General features: G+C 33.0%; 3 protein-coding genes across 3 annotated transcripts; 1 reads left to right on the forward strand and 2 right to left on the reverse strand.

Annotated features, from left to right (window-relative positions):
* Positions 1–1,023: 1,023 nt before the first annotated feature.
* On the reverse strand, positions 1,024–1,870 carry LOC112087845. Its single transcript, XM_024157879.1, has 2 exons — positions 1,698–1,870; positions 1,024–1,576 (listed from the first exon to the last, which is right to left on the reverse strand). Exons 1-2 carry the CDS (start codon positions 1,868–1,870, stop codon positions 1,024–1,026), a joined length of 726 nt encoding a protein of 241 aa, XP_024013647.1.
* Positions 1,871–3,187: 1,317 nt separating this feature from the next.
* On the forward strand, positions 3,188–5,386 carry LOC18010353 (pentatricopeptide repeat-containing protein At1g60770). The gene is made up of 2 exons (XM_006392057.2): positions 3,188–3,473; positions 3,965–5,386. The coding sequence occupies exons 1-2, from the start codon at positions 3,246–3,248 to the stop codon at positions 5,210–5,212; spliced, it is 1,476 nt and encodes a 491-aa protein (XP_006392119.1). The 5' UTR covers positions 3,188–3,245; the 3' UTR covers positions 5,213–5,386.
* Positions 5,387–5,702: 316 nt separating this feature from the next.
* Positions 5,703–6,251, reverse strand: LOC18010325. The gene has a single exon (XM_024157884.1). The coding sequence runs from the start codon at positions 6,249–6,251 to the stop codon at positions 5,718–5,720; it is 534 nt and encodes a 177-aa protein (XP_024013652.1). The 3' UTR covers positions 5,703–5,717.
* Positions 6,252–22,411: the final 16,160 nt, after the last annotated feature.

Raw genomic sequence — 22,411 nt, forward strand, 5'->3', positions numbered from 1 at the left:
GCTGCTGGTACAATTTGCATATATTAACAGATATGAAACATATTGAGGTGGCCAAACATTTATCATCACAAAAGGAAATCATAGTACCCGAGTTTCAGATGATGGAGACTCCGAAAGAGATTGAGATTTCTTCATAGGGGCTGGTGGTGTTGTTGCAGATTTCTCAAATGGATGTGTAGAATCCGGCGTTGTTTCAAAGACAACCCTATTCACCGGCCACGCTACAAATTTATTCATCGAATCCTCAAGATCTAGTAGTTCTGTTGTCGGCCGCCACAGAAAGGTATTTGGTTCCTTCACAACATCAGTTATAATGATCTAAACCCAGATATTCAATTTCTACATGCAAAGGAAATCTAAACCCAGATATTCAATTACAACCCTCTAAATCAGTTATATTCACCTGTGAGACCGATTTCCTGACAAAGTCGGGCAGGAGTATGTTGTATCTTTCGTCTCCACCCTCTCGGCACCTCTTCAGTTTTGACTCCTAACCCTCGTGTCATAATAATGAAATTAAGTTACATCTAGCATATTTGATAGTGAAATCAAGCAGAAAGACAAACTTAATTTTAGGTTTCTAAGATTCAGAATCGGTGTTACCTTTTAATCCAGGTTCGACCAAAGATATGGATGCAAACGGTCGAGATTCTTCTGGTTCAGCCGGTGAAGAGCAGATCGTAGAGACCGGAGTAATTCGTGGAGGTATAGATCGAGTTAGTTGCTTTGTGACCGACCCGTGAACTCGAATCCGACAAAGAGAACTCACTGTCGAAAACCCTAGAGGATGTGTTCTTTCTAATTTTTGTTCTATGTTTTTATTAATGTTTATTTTAGTTTACAACACTCTTTTTTTGGCTAAGTGTTGGCGGGTTAAGATGTTTTATGCGAGCCAAAGTGTTAATTCAGCTTCCCACTTATATATTTTCAATGTAACATTATTTTTCTGCTATTACAGCTTTGTCCGCTTCTGTTTACTGATTTTCATAGCAGTTATGATAATTACGCTATGCAACAGTGCTATCAATAAGCCATTTTCTTGTAGTGGCCATCAAAGGAAGTTCCAGCTTCATCAGAGATGAAATTGGTTTCAAAATTCTTTCCTTTATCCTTTTCTTTGGCACCTTGTGATGCTCGATACAGATCGGCTAAATGTCTTGGCATACGACAGGTTTTTGCCCAATGATTTTTCATGCCGCATCTGTAACAAGCAGTTTCCTTTTGTTTTCCTGCTTCCCGACCAACATCATTTTGTCTTCCTCGTCCACGACCTCGTCCGCGACCGCAATAACGGTTTCGACCGCGCCCGCGTCCGCGTTCGGTTCTATTATTTTGACTGGATGACGCAACATTCGCTTCTGGGAATGGTGATGATCCAGTTGGACGAGTTTGATAGTTCAACATCACAAGCTGATTATTTTGTTCAGCTACAAGGAGGACTTGCATCAACTCCGAGTAAGTGGTGTAACCTTTTGCCCGGTATTGTTGTTGTAGGATTACATTTTCAGGATGAAATGTTTGGAGAGTTTTTTCGATCATGTCGAAATCACTTACCTCCTGTCCACATAACATCATCCTGGAAGTAATTCCGAACATAGCGGAATTATATTCACCAACACTTTTGTAATCCTGAAACCGGAGGTTTAACCACTCATGTTTGGCTTTTGATTAAGATCACATATTTCTTGTGATCAAACCTATCTTTAAGAGATTGCCAAAGATCTGCAGGATTTTCTTTCGTGATGCATTCTTCTTTTAAACTATTATCGATGTGGTGGAGCAAAAATATCATGGCTTTCACCTTATTCTCATCTGATGTCGTTTCCGACTTATCGATGGTATCGAGAAGCCCATTTCCTCTTAGATGCATTTTTGCACCTACTGCCCATGACATATAATTTTTTTCCAGATACATCAAGGGCAAAGATTTCGAGCTTCGCCAAATTCGACATTATAACTGTATACAATTTTATCAATTTAGCAAATGTTCAGTATTAAAATTTGCTTAACGAGAAAACATGATAAAAATTTAATTTTTACACATAATAAAGCATAAAATTTAAAATAATATTGGAGGTAGAGCCTTCCATATAATTTAAGGAGGCAGAGCCTACCATATAATTTGAGGAGGCAGAGCCTACCATATCTTTGAGGAGGCAAAACCTTCTACTCTATAATCATAATATCAAGGAGGAGGTTTAACCTTCTACTCCATATATATAATCCGAGGAGACATAGTCTACCATGTGATCATATGATCGTGAAGGCATAGCCTGTCATAACGATCGGTTCGGGGAAGACAGAGCCTATCATCCCATAAACTTAAAAAAAAAAAATAGAACATAAATTTAAATTAACGGTTCGGGGAAGACAGAGCCTATCATCCCGAAATAATACGTAAATTTGAAATAAACATAAATTTAAATCTTACCTCTTTAGGTATAAAAGCGGATCAAGAAACGTTCGTGCTAATAACGTTTTATATATTATATAGGATGATATATGTATATATGTGTTTGTGTATATATATTATTTTATATTATAGATATTGAGAGCTATGAGGAAGTGAGAGAGAAGTTCTTCTTTTTACTTCTTTTGTTACCATTTTACATGAAGGAGGGGAAGACTATTTATAGATCAATAATAATGATATTTTAAGTCGGTAAAAAAGTAAGGCGGTGAATTTGGATAATCACAAACTTATTATAACAAAAATCACCTTAAACATAAGTTTTTATATATATAACATCTGTTAAAAAAAAGATAATTTTAAAAATCGAGCAAAAACTATTTAATTTAAGAAACTACAAGCTGTCTTCAATTCTGACTTTCTTGAAGACAATGAGTTAGACGGCATCTGTTTCAAAGCACACTTAATTTGTCAGCTGACAAATGTTTATGATAGTTGTTTCTCATTCAAACATTTTATCTAAACCCGCTTCAAATGCTTAAGTGTTATGTGTAAAATATCAAGGTCCATCGGAAATCCAATATAATTTGAATATATATTATTTATGTCAAATTTGAGCATATGTTAACCAATTATTGAACATTTTAGTGTCATTTTACTATAGGAGCTCGCTTGAAGGCCCAATATGAAATGAATCATCTAGCCCATTAAAAGGCCCATCGTCTGTTTTCTTCTCCTCCATTTCTCTTCTCAAGCTTGAGAGAACTTGACAGTGAACTAGGGTTTTTCCCGAAAACCTCAGAGAGATAGTCACTACTGATCCGACGGGAAACAAATGGCGTTGCGACATCTGAGTCGGCCGAGAGACATTATAAAGAGATCGACGAAGAAGTACCTCGAAGAACCGCTTTACCATCGGCTTTTCAAAGATGGCGGCTCGGAGGTCAGTGTTCGTCAGCAGCTGAATCAGTTCCTCAAGGGCACTAAGCACGTCTTCAAATGGGAGGTTGGAGATACGATCAAGAAGCTCCGAAGTCGCGGCCTCTATTACCCAGCACTCAAGGTTTCATCTTCTTTCTGAAAATCGCATCTTTGATGGTTTGGGATTATGCAAACATTTTGCTTCAATCTATTGAATAGATGTAGAAATGTAGTTTCTTAAAGTGGTCGTCTTTGATGCTCATGACGAGCAATTTAGTAATTATTGGATCTCTTCTCTTGAAAAGTTGGTGTGACCTCGAAACGGTGATTTTGCAACCTTTTTGTTTCTATCGCATCTTCGATTCTTTGGGATTTTGCAACCATTATGCTTCAATCTATTGAATACATGTATAAATGTAGATTCTTAGAGTGGTCGTCTTTGATGCTCATGACGAACAATCTAGTAATTATTGGATCTATTCTCTTGAAATTGGTATAGGAGGAAAGTGATTCTCTTGAAATTTGGTTGTGACCTCGAAACTGTAAACTAGATGTCCTGTGTGTGATGCTTGTTTCTTTAGTTAGGTTTCTGCTTGCGAATACTTATTGTAGAGTTGTTTTTCGGCTTTTCAGCTATCTGAAGTTATGGAAGAGAGAGGTATGAACAAGACGGTGAGTGATCAAGCAATACATCTTGATCTTGTTGCGAAAGCTCGAGGAATTGCTGCTGGGGAGAGTTATTTCGTTGATCTTCCGGAAACATCTAAAACCGAGCTCACTTACGCTTCTCTTTTGAACTGCTATTGCAAAGAGCTGATGACAGAGAAAGCGGAAGGTCTACTGAACAAGATGAAAGAGCTCAACATTACTGTTAGCTCGATGTCTTACAACAGCCTCATGACTCTTTACACAAAGACAGGACAGCCTGAGAAGGTTCCAGCGATGATTCAGGAAATGAAAGCCGAGAATGTCATGCCGGATTCATACACATACAATGTCTGGATGAGAGCATTGGCTGCTACAAAGGATGTTTCTGGTGTCGAGAGAGTCATTGAAGAGATGAATAGAGATGGTAGAGTTGCTCCAGATTGGACTACGTACAGCAACATGGCATCTATATACGTTGACGCGAGACTATCTGAGAAAGCTGAGAAGGCTCTTCAGGAACTGGAGATGAAAAACACGCAAAGGGATTTTAAGGCGTATCAGTTTCTTATTACATTGTATGGAAGACTGGGAAAACTGACTGAAGTTTATAGGATTTGGCGTTCATTGAGGCTGGCTATTCCGAAAACCACGAATGTAGCGTATCTGAACATGATACAAGTGCTGGTGAACTTGAAAGATTTACCTGGTGCAGAGACGCTGTTCAAGGAATGGCAAGCTAACTGTTCTACTTATGACATACGGGTTGTGAATGTGTTGATTGGAGCTTATACGAAAGAGGGTCTCATTGAAAAAGCAAAAGAGCTCAAGGAGAAAGCTCCAAGAAGAGGAGGAAAGCCTAATGCAAAAACGTGGGAGATCTTCATGGATTACTATGTAAAGAGCGGTGATACGGCTCAAGCACTCAAATGTATATCTGAGGCAGTTTCTATCGGCAAAGGAGATGGTGGCAAGTGGTTACCGTCACAGGAGACAATCAGAACTTTGATGAGCCAATTCGAGGAAAAGAAAGATGTTAATGGAGCTGAGAATTTGGTAGAGATATTAAAGAAGGGAAAAGATGATGTAGGCACAGAAATCTTTGAAACATTGATAAGAATATATGCAGCAGCAGGAAAGAGTCCTCCTGCTATGCGTCGACGCCTGAAGATGGAAAACGTGGAGGTTAATGAAGCGACACAGAAGCTGCTCGATGAAATATGTCAGGAAGAATGAGGTCTGTTCCATCTCTTTCTCCTTCATTTTTTTTACGTTCAGGCAAGACATTATTATCAGTCGTGTAAGGGCGCTTGCATTCTCAGAGCTCTGTTTCTTATTGGTAATAAACGTTGCTATAATTATATGATTGAGAATCAGCAAATCAATCTTATGGGTCTGTTTTACTTTCTTCTCAAGACTGTTTGTTCATTTTTCTTTGAATTGTTTCGAGCTTAGCTTTGATTTACAGTTGAGAGAACGAAACTCTCTCACAATGTAATCTCCTCTTCAGAAATATTTTGGTAATTGCAAAACATTTCCTCCAATTCTGTTTACTGACATGTCATTAAAACTAATCCATCAGAAGTTATTGAAATTTGTCAATGATTGAGATTTGAGAATCGAGAAACTCGTTAGTTAGCTAGGAAGATATTTGAAATTAAAAATTCTATTATAATTACATTACACCCTCAGGAGAAAAAAAATTTACATACTTGAGAATCATTTGTCAGTTTTTGAGGGATTAGTTAATTTTTTTTTTGTTCTTTTTTGGTTTGGTTCGACGATCATCTATCAATGTAGCAAGAAACAAACAGTTAGTTCCCATCTTCCTCAACGCATCAGCAGCGTTCTGAACGGCGTTAACTTGACGCGAATCTATGAACCCGTTAACACAAACGCCGTAATCCGAAACAGCCGCGGTTAAAAACATTTTCAGCGACAGAACATTTCGTTTCTTGATGCTCGTCTTCGCTTTCGCAAGATTAAAGGCCGCGTCCGTAAGTGTCGCATGGCAAATCGCGACTTGTTGGTTTCCGTTTTTGAACCTAGCAGCGTCTGCAATCGCCTGTTTCGTCTTATTCTCGAGGGCACAAATCGTGCTGTGCACGGCACGTTTCAGGTTTGACCCTTTAACCAGCGGTTGACACAATGTTGGGTATGCGGTTTGAGCACAGAGTCTGTTGAAATGTGCTTCTACGGTTTGGCTGGCCACCCAGAGGATCACGGTAACGGCGATGGCCGTGAGATAGAGCTGGTTTTTGTAGCAGCCCGCCATAGTTTTTTTTAATTGTTCTTTTTTAAAATTGGAAAGAAGTAATCATTGGCAATTCTAATTAAATTCCTCTCGCTATGAATAGAAATATATTTTTGGTTTCAGAATTGTTGGTAATGGGAGTTTTCAGATATTTGCTTTCTTGGTACATACACATTTGACTTGTTTGAGGTTCAACTTCTTTTTAGGGGAAAACTCATAGGAACCATATCTATTATATAAGATTATATTGTGTCTCACAAACTTTTGACACATAAATTTCTCATCTTAACACATCAACTTTAAAAACCAAATTAAAATTAGCCACTTGTTACCTCCAATTTGTGTCAATCTCTAACTTCTTTGATAATTTGAGCCTCTTAATAATGTACAGATCTTAATAATATCCGGATTTACTCTTCCTAACCTCTACCATTAAGAGATTGAATGAACATGATTATATGATATTTGTTTATTTCAACTCTGGCAAATTATATTTTCTATGGTGTTTGATTTTTCACTAATTTAATAGTTCACTAGCCTAACATTTAAAATATTAATCTTACATTTGATAAATCTTATTTTCGAATGGATTAGAGTATGCCTCGGTTTGATATTTGATCGTCCCCGTATTTAACGGGTTTTAATAAAAATCGAAGACTTATATTTTTCATTCTATACCAAATTTAAATATAAATTTCATTGCGCAAATGGATAGACGTAGATCCCATACAAACTGCTTTGTAGAAAAAGAAACTTGAAAAGGATCACACGTATACACCCAACTTAAACCCCACTAAAATCAGATTTAAAAAATAGTTCTTGGGTTAAAGTATATTATAATAAAAGCACTGATATAAAGCTTATCAGATTGAAGTTTTCAGAGGAAAAGATGGCTACAATCAAGTTTTTGAAGAGAGGTTTGGCTGATGTTGTACTGATTATAGCTAGGTAATTTGTGTGTGTATTTTATGTATATTCTACCGTTTGATTTATTTAGGTGATTTGATTTTCTATAAAATTTATTTAAGATATTTAGGTTTTTTTAAGAAATAATATATTCAGAAATTTGTATCATTTGAGATAGACATGAGAATTTTTTGATGAATTAGATATTTCTGTAATTTTGATTTTGCTGAAAAGGTCTGTAATTATGTAATTCGTATTCAAAACTAGTGTGAGTATTCTTATTACTTTAGTTATATGAAGTGTATTTGGATTAGTAGAACACTTTCAAAGATAAATTGAAGTAAACTATTTTAGGTGTGGAAACAAGTTTTAATTCATTTGTTGTTATGTTGACTCGCAATTACATAAGAAGTAGATAAATCAAAATGAGGTGGTATGTTTTTTTCCAAATTATGTTGGTTTTTTAGTTGTATCACTATATTGAACTAAGTAAAGTTAGAATTTATATACTAACTAACAATGCTTAATTGTTATATTTCTGCTTTTTCTAATTATTTTTGGTTTCCCATCCAGAGTGTACAAGAAAGAACTCTTGGTTTAGGATAAAGCCAGGTTTTAATCTAAATGTTTTTTTTTTACTTTTAAATATTGTATGAGTATTCATATTTCATGCTAGAAACTAATGTGTAAAGATGGATTCTGCATATGAAGAACTGGAATATGAGTTTGTTATGGATACATGGAAAAAGATATGTTAGTAATTATTTAAGAAATATGCCCATTATATTACTGTTGGCAAGAGGTGGGTACTAACTGGTTTTTGATTATCTTAAAAAAAAAACCCAAAAAGAGTTCAATTAAAATAATTAACTTTTCTACATATATATATATATATTAACTACACAATGTTTACATATGTTTTTCAATTAATTTGTATATATAAAATCATACATAATGAAAAAAACTCCCGTGTCAAACCAACATATTTTATGTCTCATTACTGGTTAATCAAATCGAAATAATATACACTTCTATTCTATAAGCCAAAAAGCCATAGACAATATACTATTCTACAAGCAAACAAAAAGCCATAGACAAGTCAACTCGTTCAACCATAAACGTGGGCACATTGTGTAGCAATAGCCTATACTATTCTTTCTATCCATTTTTATTTTATTTTAATTATTGACTATTATTTATCAACAAAATTATCTTATTTATAAAAGATGATTAACTCTCTCCAGTTTTGCACCACATCAGTATCGAAGAGAGTAACACCTGTCCAGTTAAAACTGTTATTTATGTAAATAATATTTATTAATTAATTCTTAAATAGCATTTATGTAATATTAAATAAGAATTTATGTTATAAATAATTAAAAATAGAGATGAATATTTATTTTATTTTATATAACTCTAGATTATTTAATAATATTCAATATATATTTAAATTTATTTTTAAGAGTGTTTATAATAACATACTAACAAATGATGATTATATTTACTTTTACGAAAATATATATTTGAAATAGTTGAAAAAAAAAATCTGCGCGTTACGTGTGGGTATTCACTTAGTCTTATATATAAAAGAGGGCCAACTTCTCTTTCTATATGAGTGTCACATCATGAGTTTTTATCGATATGAAGATGACACATATCACATTTAAAAAAAAAAATAATTAATAATTTTAATATTAAGTTTTAAATAACTCAAAGAAAATGAAAATTTTTTTATTAATTGATTCTTAAATAATATTTATGTAAATAATAAACAAAAATTAATTCTATAATTAATTAAGACATTGATAGATTTTTTTTTGTATAAAGTTTTGATTTTTTAATTATATTATATTTTAAATTGATTGATTTATAATAATATACTAACAAAAACAAATGATGATTAAATTTTTTTAAGAAAATATAAAAATATATAATTTGAATAGTTGAAAAAAGAAACATGCACGTTATGTGCGGATATTCACCTAGTATATATGAAAAGAGGTGGATCCTTTCCCACAGCTCGCCACATCAGCATTCCAGAGACCAACAAGTGTATATTTTAAAAAGAAATTTAATGGCATTTATTCCAATTTTCAATTTATTAAATGTAAATTTTATATAAGACATTGCATCAGTCCTTTTTTTTTTAAAGAAACATTTACATTTTCAATCAAATATCTTTTCAACTTCTTCGTCTTTTCAACTTTTTCATCTGAGAAAATGTATAAATTTAGGTTTTAAAGACGTTGTTTTCAATTTTTTTAGTTTGTGAAGAAGTTCTACTTAGAAAAATAATCTCACTAAAAGGAAAAAACAAATTAAATTTGATTTTATGATCTTGAGGCTTGCTCTAGAAATATGTTAAGTCTGTTTAGAGAGTCTGCGAAAAACCTGCGAAATCGTGTTTAAAAACACAATTCCATTATTCGGCAGGTTATCTCTAAACTCATTAGAGTCTAAATCTTAATTATATGTTTTCAAGCAATTTAACTAAAAAAATATAGTTTTTTTTACTCATATCATGTTTATGATTTCTAAAATGGTAGAATAATTTTCCTACTTATCATATTTTTAATCTTAAAAAAAAATATTTGTTTAATAAATTTTTGTTTTTAAAAAAATTAATACCAAACAATCAGTAAATTATTATATTCTTATGATTAATTACATATATACATTAATATAAATATATTTATAAAAATATTATATCAAACAAAATCCGCGTGTATGCGCGTGTACAAGCTAATACTTATAAACTTTCCTGTTTTTTTGGGAAAAATAATCGGCACACCCTTATAAATACCTACAAGTTGTTGAAGAGTTTTCTAGGGTTTGTCTTGTAATCCACCATGACAACTCAAAAGAGAGATGCTGACAACAGAGAATGCTACCTCTAGATATGTTGATTGAGGTACTGACAAAATTGCCTGCGAAATCTCTTCTCAAACTCAGATGTGTCTCTAAGCGATGGTGTTCCATCATTCGTAGCCGATCATTCATCGACTCTTTCATGTCTCTGTCTCTATCTCAACCATGTATCCTCCTCGGCTACAGTATTCTTCGCGGTAATGAGAGGCGGTTGCTCTTTTTATCTTCACCTCTTCCTCATCCCCAAGATTCAAACCATTCATCAATAGTATCCAAACACGACATGCCCGACTCAAGAATCTCTCGTTCTAATATCTTGGGCTTCACCAGTTCTGTCCGTGGCATCATCTGTCTCTCTCTCGGGGATAGTGAATTTGTGATATAAAATCCAACAAAAAGACAAGTCATAACGTTAACCTAATGACCCATTAACCGAGCTTGAATCTAAGCCTTATATCTGTTATATGTGCTTGGGATATGACACAAGCAATGATCAGTACAAGATTTTTCGCAAGGTGAGGAGAACCCGATTTGGATCTGTTGAACATAGTGTGTGTACGTTGAGAGGAGGCGGAGGCGAAAGAACTTCCTTCTCCTTGTGGAGGCGTGTCGAAAGTAGTATCCATTATTTTCATCGTACTAAACCATTATGCATCAATGGAGTTGTGTATTATGGAGCTAGTGCATATCCACCGACCAGATATCTGATTGTGAGTTTTGATGTTGGATCTGAACGGTTACTTCTCATGGAAGGACCACCTAAAGAAGAGATGTTAGTTCATCTAATAGACTACCAAGGGAAAGTGGCCTGCTTTTGTGTCACCATTGATAAGAGTTATAGTTTGTGGATTCTTGATGATGTTAAGAAGCAGCTTTGGTCCAAGACTTAGTGTTTTTTCGCCTTCTTTTTGTGATTCATATGGGAATTTCAACCTAAGAATCTGCGGTACCACTGATGCAGGGGAGATCATTTCTTGACTTTGAGCTTTTCTATTGGGATTTAAAGAAGAACAATGTGAGTAGAAGAGTTAGAATCGGTGGTATCACAGAGTATGATGACCTAAGGTCTCATCTCAATGAAATTGTTCATCTTATTTCTATTTCATTTGATCATGTGGACAACATTTTTTTTTATAGTTTAATGAAAGGCTATTCTATTATTACCGGGACTAGGTCTCGAGCCCTTGCGAAATCGCGGGGAAAATAAGGTATATTCAACTTTTAATTATTTTAAATAATTATAAATAAACATACATATAACAAAATGTGATGATACTTAGATGTAAATATCTATTTTTTGAAAAAATAATTACTATTATAAAAAATAAATAGATATAACTTTGAATAATATAAAGATATATACAAAGATGAATGAAATCATACAATAAAATTAACACACATTTATATTTGAATTTATAGTTTACAATTAATATAACAATGTATAACTCAAGATATACATCCATTATAAAAAGACAATTATAAAATTATCATTGAGAAGAAGTTAAACAATGATTATAACCAACATGATTAATTTTATTGATAAGACTCAATTGTTGATAGATATTTTTTTACAATGAGAAGTTTTTAACATTATCAAGATATGAAATGTTAAAATCTTCAAACAATGAGAATAAAATTTTAGTACAAAATCTTGTATGAAAAAAAATTAAATTTGTCATGATCTGTAAAAAATATAGAAAATATATGGATTTCAAACTATTAGTAATAGTTTTGATACATTTTAAGTCAACATTATCTTTTGAAAACCTAAAATTGTCTTGAATTTATAACATCATATAGCATTGGACATATATTGGCTTACCAAATTCTTAATTGTGTGATATTTAGCGATTTTTTTAACTCGTTAGCTATATCAACAATATACATTTGAGAGAACTTTGGTGGCTTACCATCACATGGTAGTATGGACCCAATGAGATAAATAATTTTCACCATGGACTTTGAAACAATGCATCCCATGTGTATTTTGAACAGAATAATCAATTTCTGCACCCATAGAAGTAAAAGCTATGATAGAATTATATGCTCTTATATATCGGAGACACAAAAGCTCACTTAAAAGCTTAACTAATAATGGTGGAGGCTCACGAGCAGTAGGGAGTAAAACACGACTTTATTTGAAATAAATTGAGAACAATTGTCGTTTACTAACTGCATCTATTCAATACATTCTAATGAATAAACCCAAACATGACAATCGAGACATTAAGCTATTATTTGATTCTTTTTTTCGTGGTCTTCATCCTTTTATTTTAAATTTTTTACATTATTAGTTCTAATATATTTAAAAAACAGTTATAATATTATGACTAGCAATAAAAATACTCACTATTCTAACTTTTTTTAGGATAATGATATCGTTTGATATTGGTTGAAAATCACCATCTATTCAAAATAAATTTTTAATTAATGTATGTAAATTAACATTCCAAATGTATTTTTTAAAAATATATAATTTAAGTGACATACTGTTAATCAAAGTTTGTTGTTGGGAGAAAATTTTTAATTCTATTTAATTTCAAGTATTCATTGATTTTTATACTTTCCTGCAAGCAATATATTTTAAAAAATATATTATATCAATTTTATATTAAATTTTTACACCTTTAAATGGAGAATAACACAATAAAAATTCAAATATTATCAGCCAAGTTTTAATTACATCCTACAAGAGTAAAATTTAAAAAATGATAAAGCCAATACAGAATAACTAAATTTAATCATATTATTGAATAAATAAAATGTTCTTTGGTTAACAATAGTGAACTTATAGATCTTATGCCAATAGTATTAGAAAAATTAATTTGTAACTATAGCAAATACTTAACTTTATGGCGTTTAACAGGTAAACTGTATGCTTGATAAATATAATGTTTACCCATCTCTAAATAAAAATAAAAACAAAAACTGTGTTTTATAGTTTTTAATGAAAAGTTGTGCATCTTCAATAAGTAATCGTGTCTTTATTTTGAAAAGATGCAATGCTTCAATATTGAAATATAAATTGTTTAAATTTTGAACAGTTGCAATGGTTTAATACCATTAACTCAAAAAATGTAACGGTTGGTAAATTAACCTTAATTTCAAGGGTTGCAATATTTAGTAGATAACTATAAACTCAAGAGTTGCATTAATGGTTGATAAAATGACTATAATCTCTAGAAATGCAATGTCTAGTAAAATAACCATTACTCAATAACCATTAACTCAAAAAGTGCAATGATTGGTAAATTAACCTTAATTTTAGGAGTTATAATGTTTAGTAATACCTATAAACTCAAGAGTTGCAATGGTTGATAGAATGATCATAACCTCTAAAATTGCAATGTCTAGTAAAATAACCATAAACTCAATAGTTGCAATGATTCACCGAAATAACCATAACACTAAAATCTCCAACATTCATTTCCTATTAAAATGTAATCATAGATTTACTAAATAAACAACATGAATACAAATAAAAAAACCAAAAGACATAACCATACAATGGCTAGAAGTTATATAAAAAATATATACAGTTCAAAATATATTTAATAAAAGACACAACGGTTCATTCGTAGTTTTCCACATAAATGTATAATTAAAAAGAAATAAACGAAAATACACAACTTTAAAATAATTATACCTTTCATATTAATAACTGTTATACACAAAAATGTACTATTAATTAAAAAATAATAATAAATACAAAGAAAAAATGGTTCATTCATAGCTTTTCATATCATTATTCTTTTCACATATTTATGTTTTTTTTTTTGTTCTTCCTAGCCTTTTCTTTTGTCTTGAAACTTTTTTTTTGTGATTTTTCATTTTCTTATTTTCAAAACTAAAATCTTCATCACTTTCACATAAATTGGATTCTTCTTTGTCTTTTTTTTTTTTTACTTCACATCTAAACCTATTAGTTGCATTATCTACTTTAGAAAGTACATCTTTAATCCCCATTATAGTTTGGTATATCATGTTTCCTATGTCAAATAAATTATAACTATCATAGTACAACCAAAAGTAGTGCTACACTTGCATATTGTTGAATTATGGTCTAAGTTTCAATTCTGGTATAACGGCTAGATTGTTGCTCGGGTTTAGGTCGGTTAGTCATCTTAGCTGGTTATTGGCTTTGATCCAATTAAGATGTTCTGATTGATTCTGGTTAAGGCCCGGTTTTGTTGTAAGCCTCTTCTATATATAGAGGATTAGGATTTAGCCGTTAGTACTGTTGTAACAAACCTTATCGTTTTTTCCTCGCGAGCTCTCAGTTCTTAGAGACGTGATTTCTTCGTGTTAGTGGAATTGCCGGATCGAGATCTGGCCCTAGAGACGTAGCTTCCATCTAGGAGGTGAACTATGGGTAATCAAATCGTATGCTCTGTGTTCTTCTTCTTTCTTTCGTTTATGCTTACACAAATCTTTAGATAGAGAGAGAGAGAGAGAGTTCAATTGAGTGAGAGTTTGTCGTTGTTTGAGCTCAATCGAGTGCGATTACGTTTCAACAAGTGGTATCAGAGCATCAGGTTGAGAGCTCATGGCTTCAACGATGACGCGAATGAAGGTTATGTGCTTCGATGGCACTGGAGATTTCTCGATGTGGACCACGCGAATGATGGCTCATTTTGGCGTCGCATGATTAAAGAAGGTGGTGCTTAGCGACAACTTTGACATCACGGTTCCGGTTACAAAGCCTGTTTCCAAGAAGGGATCCGATAAAGGACCCGATGAGTCTGCATCTGATCCCGTTGCCGAAACAAAGGTAATTCAAGATCCTGCTAAGTTGGAGAAGGATGAGAGGGCAAAAGATATGATCATAGTGAATGTTAGTGATCAGGTGCTTAGGAAGATTAAGCATTGTACAACTGCTGCGTCGATGTGGTCTCTTCTTGATAGATTGTACATGTCCAAGTCGTTACCGAATATGATTTTTGTGCAGTCTCAGTTCTATACATTTAAGTGTGATGCGATTAAGTCCATTGATTTGAATGCGGACGAGTCTCTAAAGATAGTAGCAGAGATGAATAGTCTGAATGTTACAGTCAGTGAAGAGATACAGGCAATTGTATTCTTGAATTCACTACCGTTGAGCTATGACCAGCTGAAACACACGCTGAAATATGGTAAAGAGGATCTGGTCTTAGAAGAGGTAATCTCAGCTGCTAGGTCTAAGCAGAGGGAGATGACAGAAAGCAACAAGACAGACTCAGGATCAGCTGCGGCTTTATACTCGAATGATCGAGGCAGGTCACAGAAGAGAGATCAAGGTGATTCAAAGAATCAGAGACGCAGAAGCAAGTCAAAAGGTGGCAAGAAGGTTACATGTTGGTATTGTAAGAAGGAAGGCCACATGAAGAAAGACTTCTTTGCCAGAAAGAAAAGGATGGAGATGGATAGTGATGGTGAAGCAGCTGTTGCGATTGATCAGGTTGAGAATATGAGTGTGCTGAACACCTCCATAGATGATTCTACAGAAAATTGGGTCATAGACTCAGGTTGCACACATCATATGACCTCAAGACATGATTGGTTTGTGGATTTTGAGGAAATAGGATCTCATAAGATCCCCCTTGGTGATTTCCACACGGTTGAGACTCAAGGCATTGGGTCCATAAGGCTTAATACTCATGGTGGTTCTATAAAGATAATGCACAATGTGAGATATGTACCAGGTCTTCGACAAATCTCATTTCAACAAGTACATTGGATAGATTGGGTTTTGTGCACTCAGGTGGAAATGGTCAGATCAGTTTTCACAAGAATAAGTGGCTGGCACTTAAGGGCATTCTAAGGAATGGTCTCTATATCCTCGATGGAGAAACAGTCACAGCTGAGGCCTATCGAATTGAGGTGGAGTCATTGGTTGGAAAGGGATCTCTTTGGCACAGTCGTCTGGGTCACACAAGTCACAAGAATTTGCAGGTACTGGTGAGAGATGGTATTTTGAAGAAGAAGGATATTGGTAAGGATGAGTTTTGTGAACACTGTATAATGGGTAAAGCTAAGAGGTGAGCTTCGAAGTTGGTAAGCATGAGACAGGGCAGATTTTCAGATATGTTCATGCAGATCTTTGGGGCTCACCAAACACTCCAGGATCATTGTCAAGAAGTTAGTACTTCTTTTCCATAATCGATGGTCACTCACAAAAAGTATGGATCTGGTTTCTAAAAACCAAAGATGAGACGTTTTCCAAGTTCTGTGAGTGGAAATTATTGGTTGAAAATCATGTGGATAAGCGAGTTAAGTGTCTAAGGACTGATAATGGGTTAGAGTTTGTCAACAATGCCTTTGATGAGTTCTGCAGGAAGCAAGTGATCAAGCGTCATAGAACATGTACCTATACTCCTCAGCAAAATGGACTTGCTGAAAGGATGAATAGGACTATTATGGAGAAGGTCAGGTGTCTGTTAAACGAATCTGGCTTGGAAGAATCGTTCTGGGCAGAGGCAGCAACAAATTCGGTGTACATCATAAATAGATCTCCATCATCTGCTATTGGTTTCAAGTCCCCGAAAGAGGTTTGGCTTGGAAAACAACCCGGATATAAGCACATAAAGAGGTTTGGTTCAGTGGCGTATGTTTACGCTGATCAAGGGAAGGTGAAGCCAAGAGCTGTAAAGGGAATTTTCATTGGATATCCTACTGAAATTAAAGGGTACAAGATATGGCTGCTAGATGAGAAGAAGGTTGTGATAAGTCGCAATGTCAAGTTCAATAAAGACCAAGTTTACAGGGATCTGCATCAAGGTCAAACGTCCGTTCAAGTTGAGAAAGGAAATGTCACTAATAAGGCTGACCAGGAGCATGAGAGTATAGTGGAGAAGGGTTCAGGAAAAGCTACAGGAGCATCTGATCAAGGTGGAGTTATTCACGAGCTGTCAGATAGCGAAGATGGTGAGGAAGGATCCAACTTCGGCTCTGCAAATGATGTCAGGACAAGTCTTACCAACTATCAGGTGGTAAGAGATCAACCGAGAAAGTTAATTGTGAGGCCAGTTAAGTATCAGGACTATGACTGTGATGAAGAAGAGATCATGTTCGCTTTGACAATGTCAGAACTTATGTATGTGGACGAGCCTCAAACATTTGAAGAGGCAAAGTCAAGTAGAAACTGACCAAACTGGAGTGCAGCGTCAGATGATGAAATAGAGTCATATAAAGAAGAATAAAACATGGGATCTTGTGAATAAACCAACGGATAGAAAGATCATTAGTTGTAAGTGGATGTTCAAGGTGAAACCTGGTATTGAGGGTTTTGAGCCAGACAGGTTTAAGGCTCGGCTTGTAGCAAGGGGTTTCACGCAGAAGGAGGGAATTGACTACCAAGAGGTATTCTCACCTGTGGTGAAACATGTTTCCATAAGGAATCTCTTGTCCTTAGTGGTAAACTTTGACTTAGAATTGGAGCAAATGGATGTCAAAACTGCTTTTCTCCATGGAAATTTAGAAGAGGATCTATACATGTATCAGCTTGAAGGGTATGTAGATCCTGGAAATGAAGATAAGGTATGTTTGCTCAAGAAATCTCTGTATGGCTTAAAACATTCTCCAAGACAGTGGAACAAGAGATTTGATCAAGTCATGGTGTCTCAAGGGTTTGCAAAAAGCTAACATGATTCGTGTGTATACATGAAGGAAGTAGCTCAGGGAAGTTTTGTATACTAATTTGTTATATGTGGATGACATATTACTGGCTGCTAAAGATATGTCAGAGGTTAACAAGGTTAAGAAGGAGCTGAGTTCAACTTTTGAGATGAAGGATTTAGGAGTTACAAGGCGAATACTTGGAATGGATATTTTCAGGGATAGAGAGAAATGAGAACTCAGGTTGTCTCAATCCGAATATTTGAAGAAGGAAGTGAAGAATTTTAGAATGGAAGGTGCAAAGAGTTCTCAGACGTCCATTGGTGCACACTTCAAGCTGTCATCTGTTAAAAACGATGATGATGGCATAGATACATAGGTATTCCTTATTCCTCTGCTGTTGGTAGCATTATCTATGCTATGGTTGGTTCTAGGCTCGATTTGGCGTATGGTATAGGCTTGGTTAGTCGTTTTATGAGTAGACCTGGTCTGATACATTGGGAAGCTGTTAAGTGGTTGTTGTTGTATATCAAGGGTTCTGTAGATTTGCAGTTGGTATACACAAAGGAGAAGGAGTTTCAGATTCAGGGCTATTGTGATTCAGACTTTGCTGCTGATTTAGACAAGAGAAGATCAACTTCGGGTTATGTTTTCACTGTGGGTGGTAATGTGGTAAGTTGGAAGTCTAACCTGCAACCGGTAGTAGCTTTGTCAACAACTGAAGAGGAGTATATCTCGTTGACAGAAGCGGTAAAGAAAGCTATATGGTTGAAATGTCTGCTTCAGGATTTTGGGATTCATCATGGGGCTGTAAAGATCTGGTGTGACTCGCAGAAAGCCATAAGTTTGTCGAAGAACAGTGTATTCCACGAGCGAACAAACATGTTGCTGTGAAGTACTATTTCATTCGAGATATAATTGCAGATGGTGAAGTCGAAGTGTTAAAGATACACACAAGCAGGAATCCAGCTAATATTTTGACAAAGTGAGTCCCTGTGGGCAAGTTTAACTCGGCGTTAGATTTGCTCAAAGTCACCAAGGCTTGAAATAGCAAAGGTGAGCCAGGTGGTGTAGCTGCAGATTGCTTAAGAAGGGAGGAGCTGCAGATTGAAACTAGTTTAAGGTGGAGATTGTTGAATTATGGTCTAAGTTTCAATTCTGGTATAACGGCTAGATTGTTGCTCGTGTTTAGGTCTGTTAGTCATCTTAGCTGGTTATCGGCTTTGGTCAAATTAAGATGTTCTGATTGATTCTGGTTGAGGCCCGGTTTTGTTGTAAGCCTCTTCTATATATAGCCGTTAGTACTGTTGTAACAAACCTTATCGTCTTCTTCCTCGCGAGCTCTCGGTTCTTAGAGACTCATGATTTCTTCGTGTTAGTGGAATTGCCGGATCGAGATCTGGCCTCAGAGACGTAGCTTCCATCTAGGAGGTGAACTCTGGGTAATCAAAAATCGTGTGCTCTGTGTTCTTCTTCTTTCTTTTGTTTATGCTTACACGAATCTTTAGATCGAGAGAGAGAGAGTTGAATTGAGTAAGAGTTTGTCGTTGTTTGAGCTCAATCGATTGCGATTACGTTTCAAAACATATTTAATGATAAACTAAATTTTATAATCAGATTTTAAAATATAACTAATAAATTTATAGGAAAAAATATTATGTTTCCTTCTAAGATTAGTGATAAATTTGCCAAAAGAATTACCATTTTTTTGTTTAGTTCTAATTTTTTGAATTTTCTTCCAAAAATATTTTTCTGGATATTGAGTGGATGTGAGACCCTCTAAATTATCCGAGGCTGAATAGAATTTAAAAAAAAAAATAAAATAGAACTAAAAACTCATAGGAAAAATACTATGTTGCCTTTTAATATTAGTAACTAGATTTTAACTCCGTGCGTCCGCACGAGAATGTTTTTTTTATTTCTAATATAAGTTGTATTTATCATTTTTGTTTAGATATAATTTATTTTTGTTATTTATTTTTTTAAATCAAAAAATTGTTATCATATTTTAATTTTAAACAGTAAAATTTGTATATTAGTAGAATAAGAGTATACGTTAATTAAGTATACATTGATCTAATGTTAATTATAAACTTTGTTATTATGTGAATTTAGATTTACACATAAACAATCTATATATCTATGAATTTGCTAATCCATCCGTTTAGTTGTCTTAAATTATTTTTAATATCTTACATGTTTTGACAAACTAACCCGTATAAGACTATAATTATAATTGTATAACCCTATAAATATTTACTAATATGGAATATTTGGACCAATTGATTATGAAAATATATAAAAAGATATTTATTTACTATTTGTGCTATTAAAAAAATGTATATATATAAAAATATATATATATATATAAATGGGCTAACCTGTTAGTTTAATTGTCTCAAATCATCTTAATATCTTACATGTTTTAATAAATTAACTCATGGACCTTAAATATATATATATATATATATAATTCTAATCAGCTCGATCATATTATTGTATAATATAATTATTTATTAATCTCAAATATTTAATATTTTAGATCGATTATTTATGATAAAATACGATAAAATATTTATTTACTATACATTTTTATAAAAATATTATTTAAATTTAAAATTTAAAATTAAATCTTTTTTGTATTTAGGAAATTCTAAAGTATTAAAATTATTATCTAAATTTTCGTAATAAAATTTACTTATAATTTTTTTGAATTTTTAGAATTTAAATTAAATTGAATGCGAATTTTTGTAACTAAATGTAATTAAATTGAAATTTAAATTAAAGATGACCAAGATTTTAGGAAATCTAAAAATATCTAAATTAATAACTAATTTTTGGAAATTAAATATAAAAATAAAATAAAATATTATAAAAAAAACTTTAGGAGTGTTTGGATGCAAGCACTAAATATGCTTCTGTTTTAATTGAATATATATAATTGCCAAAAGAATTAACAGTTTTAGTCCAAATTATTTGGTTTTCGTTCCAAACATATTTTCTTGGAGAATGAACAGATCTTTCACGTTCTACTTCAAGTTTCTCTTTATTTATGGCTAACCATATACTTTAAAAAAAAATCTAACACCATTTTGGTAAAAATTAGAATTAAGTTAATTTGAGGTTTTTAACAAAAAAAATTGTAGTTAAGGTGTTGTTTTTCAAAATTATAGAGCATTATTAAAAAAAAAATAATGAAGAATGTAACAAATTATATACAATCTTGAAAAGATATAAGCATTAAGAGATGTAAACTTTAATAATCGGTGGTTATGTACGAAATGATACAATTAATAAAATAAAACGAAAAAAAACTGTAGAATTGTAACAATTGAATAAATTAGCAGTTATACACGAAAATGTATAATTAACTAAAAATAAATAAAAAATAAATAGAAAAACACAATGATCCACTCATAGTTTTTATTTTATAGAATTTCAAAGGTTACAGATGAATAGTTGCAATAGTTTAGAAGAAACATAGTTCTAATTGACCGAAGACCCGGCAAGGAACACGTCGAGGACGATGGAGAGCAGGCCGGTGACGGGATCGACGATATTGATGTAGATTTAGATTTAGAGCTGTAGGGTTTTTTTGTAAATGCTACAATTAATTTTAATTTGAAATTTAATTAAATTTTAAATTGTAAATTTTTTTTTAAATTTAAATTTTAATTCGAATTAATTTTTTTTTTAATTTTCAATTATATTAAACGTCGTATAATCGTCGTAATATAATTATTATTATTTTATACAACCGTCGTACTTTCGTCGTAAATAGTACGACGAATTTACGACCAATATACGACGACAAATACGACGATTATACGTCCGTTTTTTACGATGATTTTACGACAAAATGATTTAATACTTTACGATTGATTTACGATGATTTTTGCATCGTATATTTTACGACGATCTTACGTCGATTATTTTTGACCACTTAACGACGGTCCAGGCGAAGACCAAGTCGACGCAATTCGATGTAAAATCGTCGTAAACTGTACGACGCATTTACGACGATCTTTTTCCCTCGATGTTATGACGAAACGTAAACGTCGTAAATTATAAGACGATTTTACGACGATTTGTCTATTACGACGATGAGTTTACGACGATTTTGAAATCGTCAGTAGTCCATCGTAATAGCCCTATTACGACGAAATAACGACCATTTTGGCCGTTATAAAATGATGTTTTTCTTGTAGTGTAACAGTTGCAATGGTTTATTAACCATTAACTCAATATGTGTAATGGTTGGTAAAATAACCTTAAATTCAATAGTTGCAATGTTTAGTAAATAACATAAACTTAAGAGTTGCAATGTTTGGTAAAATAACTATAATCTCTAGAATTGTAATGTTTAAAGAAATAACCATAAACTCAATAGTTGCAATGGTTCACTAAAAAAAGGTAACACTTAAATCTCCAAGACTCATTCACCACTAAAATGTAATCATAGATTCACTAAATAAACAACACATATACTAATAACAAACTAAAAGACACAACCATACAATAGGAAACAGTTATATACATAAAAATATAATTTAAAAAAAAATTAATGGAAGGACATAACGGTTCATTCATATTTTTTTACAGAAATATAAAATTTAAAAAACATAAAAAATACAGAACTTTATAATAATGATAACCTTTTCATATTAATAACTGTTGTACACATAAAATATTAATAAAAAAAGATAAAATGGTTCATTCATAGTTATTCATATCTTTATTTTCTTCATAGATTTACGTTTTTTTTGTTTTTCCTAGCCTTTTCTTTTGTCTTGAATTTTTTTTGCGATTTTTTA

The sequence above is a fragment of the Eutrema salsugineum genome, unplaced genomic scaffold (genome assembly GCF_000478725.1).
Source record: "Eutrema salsugineum unplaced genomic scaffold, Eutsalg1_0 scaffold_8, whole genome shotgun sequence".
NCBI classification, from domain to species: Eukaryota; Viridiplantae; Streptophyta; class Magnoliopsida; order Brassicales; family Brassicaceae; genus Eutrema; species Eutrema salsugineum.

Bases quoted from the DNA above. Each gene is read 5' to 3' on its own strand.
- LOC18010325 (XM_024157884.1), bottom strand. From the start codon at position 6,251: ATGGCGGGCTGCTACAAAAACCAGCTCTATCTCACGGCCATCGCCGTT.
- LOC112087845 (XM_024157879.1), bottom strand. From the start codon at position 1,870: ATGCATCTAAGAGGAAATGGGCTTCTCGATACCATCGATAAGTCGGAA. The intron at 1,577-1,697 runs GTTTGATCACAA...AATTACTTCCAG, and splicing joins TGGCAATCTCTTAAAGATAG to GATGATGTTATGTGGACAGG.
- LOC18010353 (XM_006392057.2), top strand. From the start codon at position 3,246: ATGGCGTTGCGACATCTGAGTCGGCCGAGAGACATTATAAAGAGATCG. The intron at 3,474-3,964 runs GTTTCATCTTCT...TCGGCTTTTCAG, and splicing joins TCTATTACCCAGCACTCAAG to CTATCTGAAGTTATGGAAGA.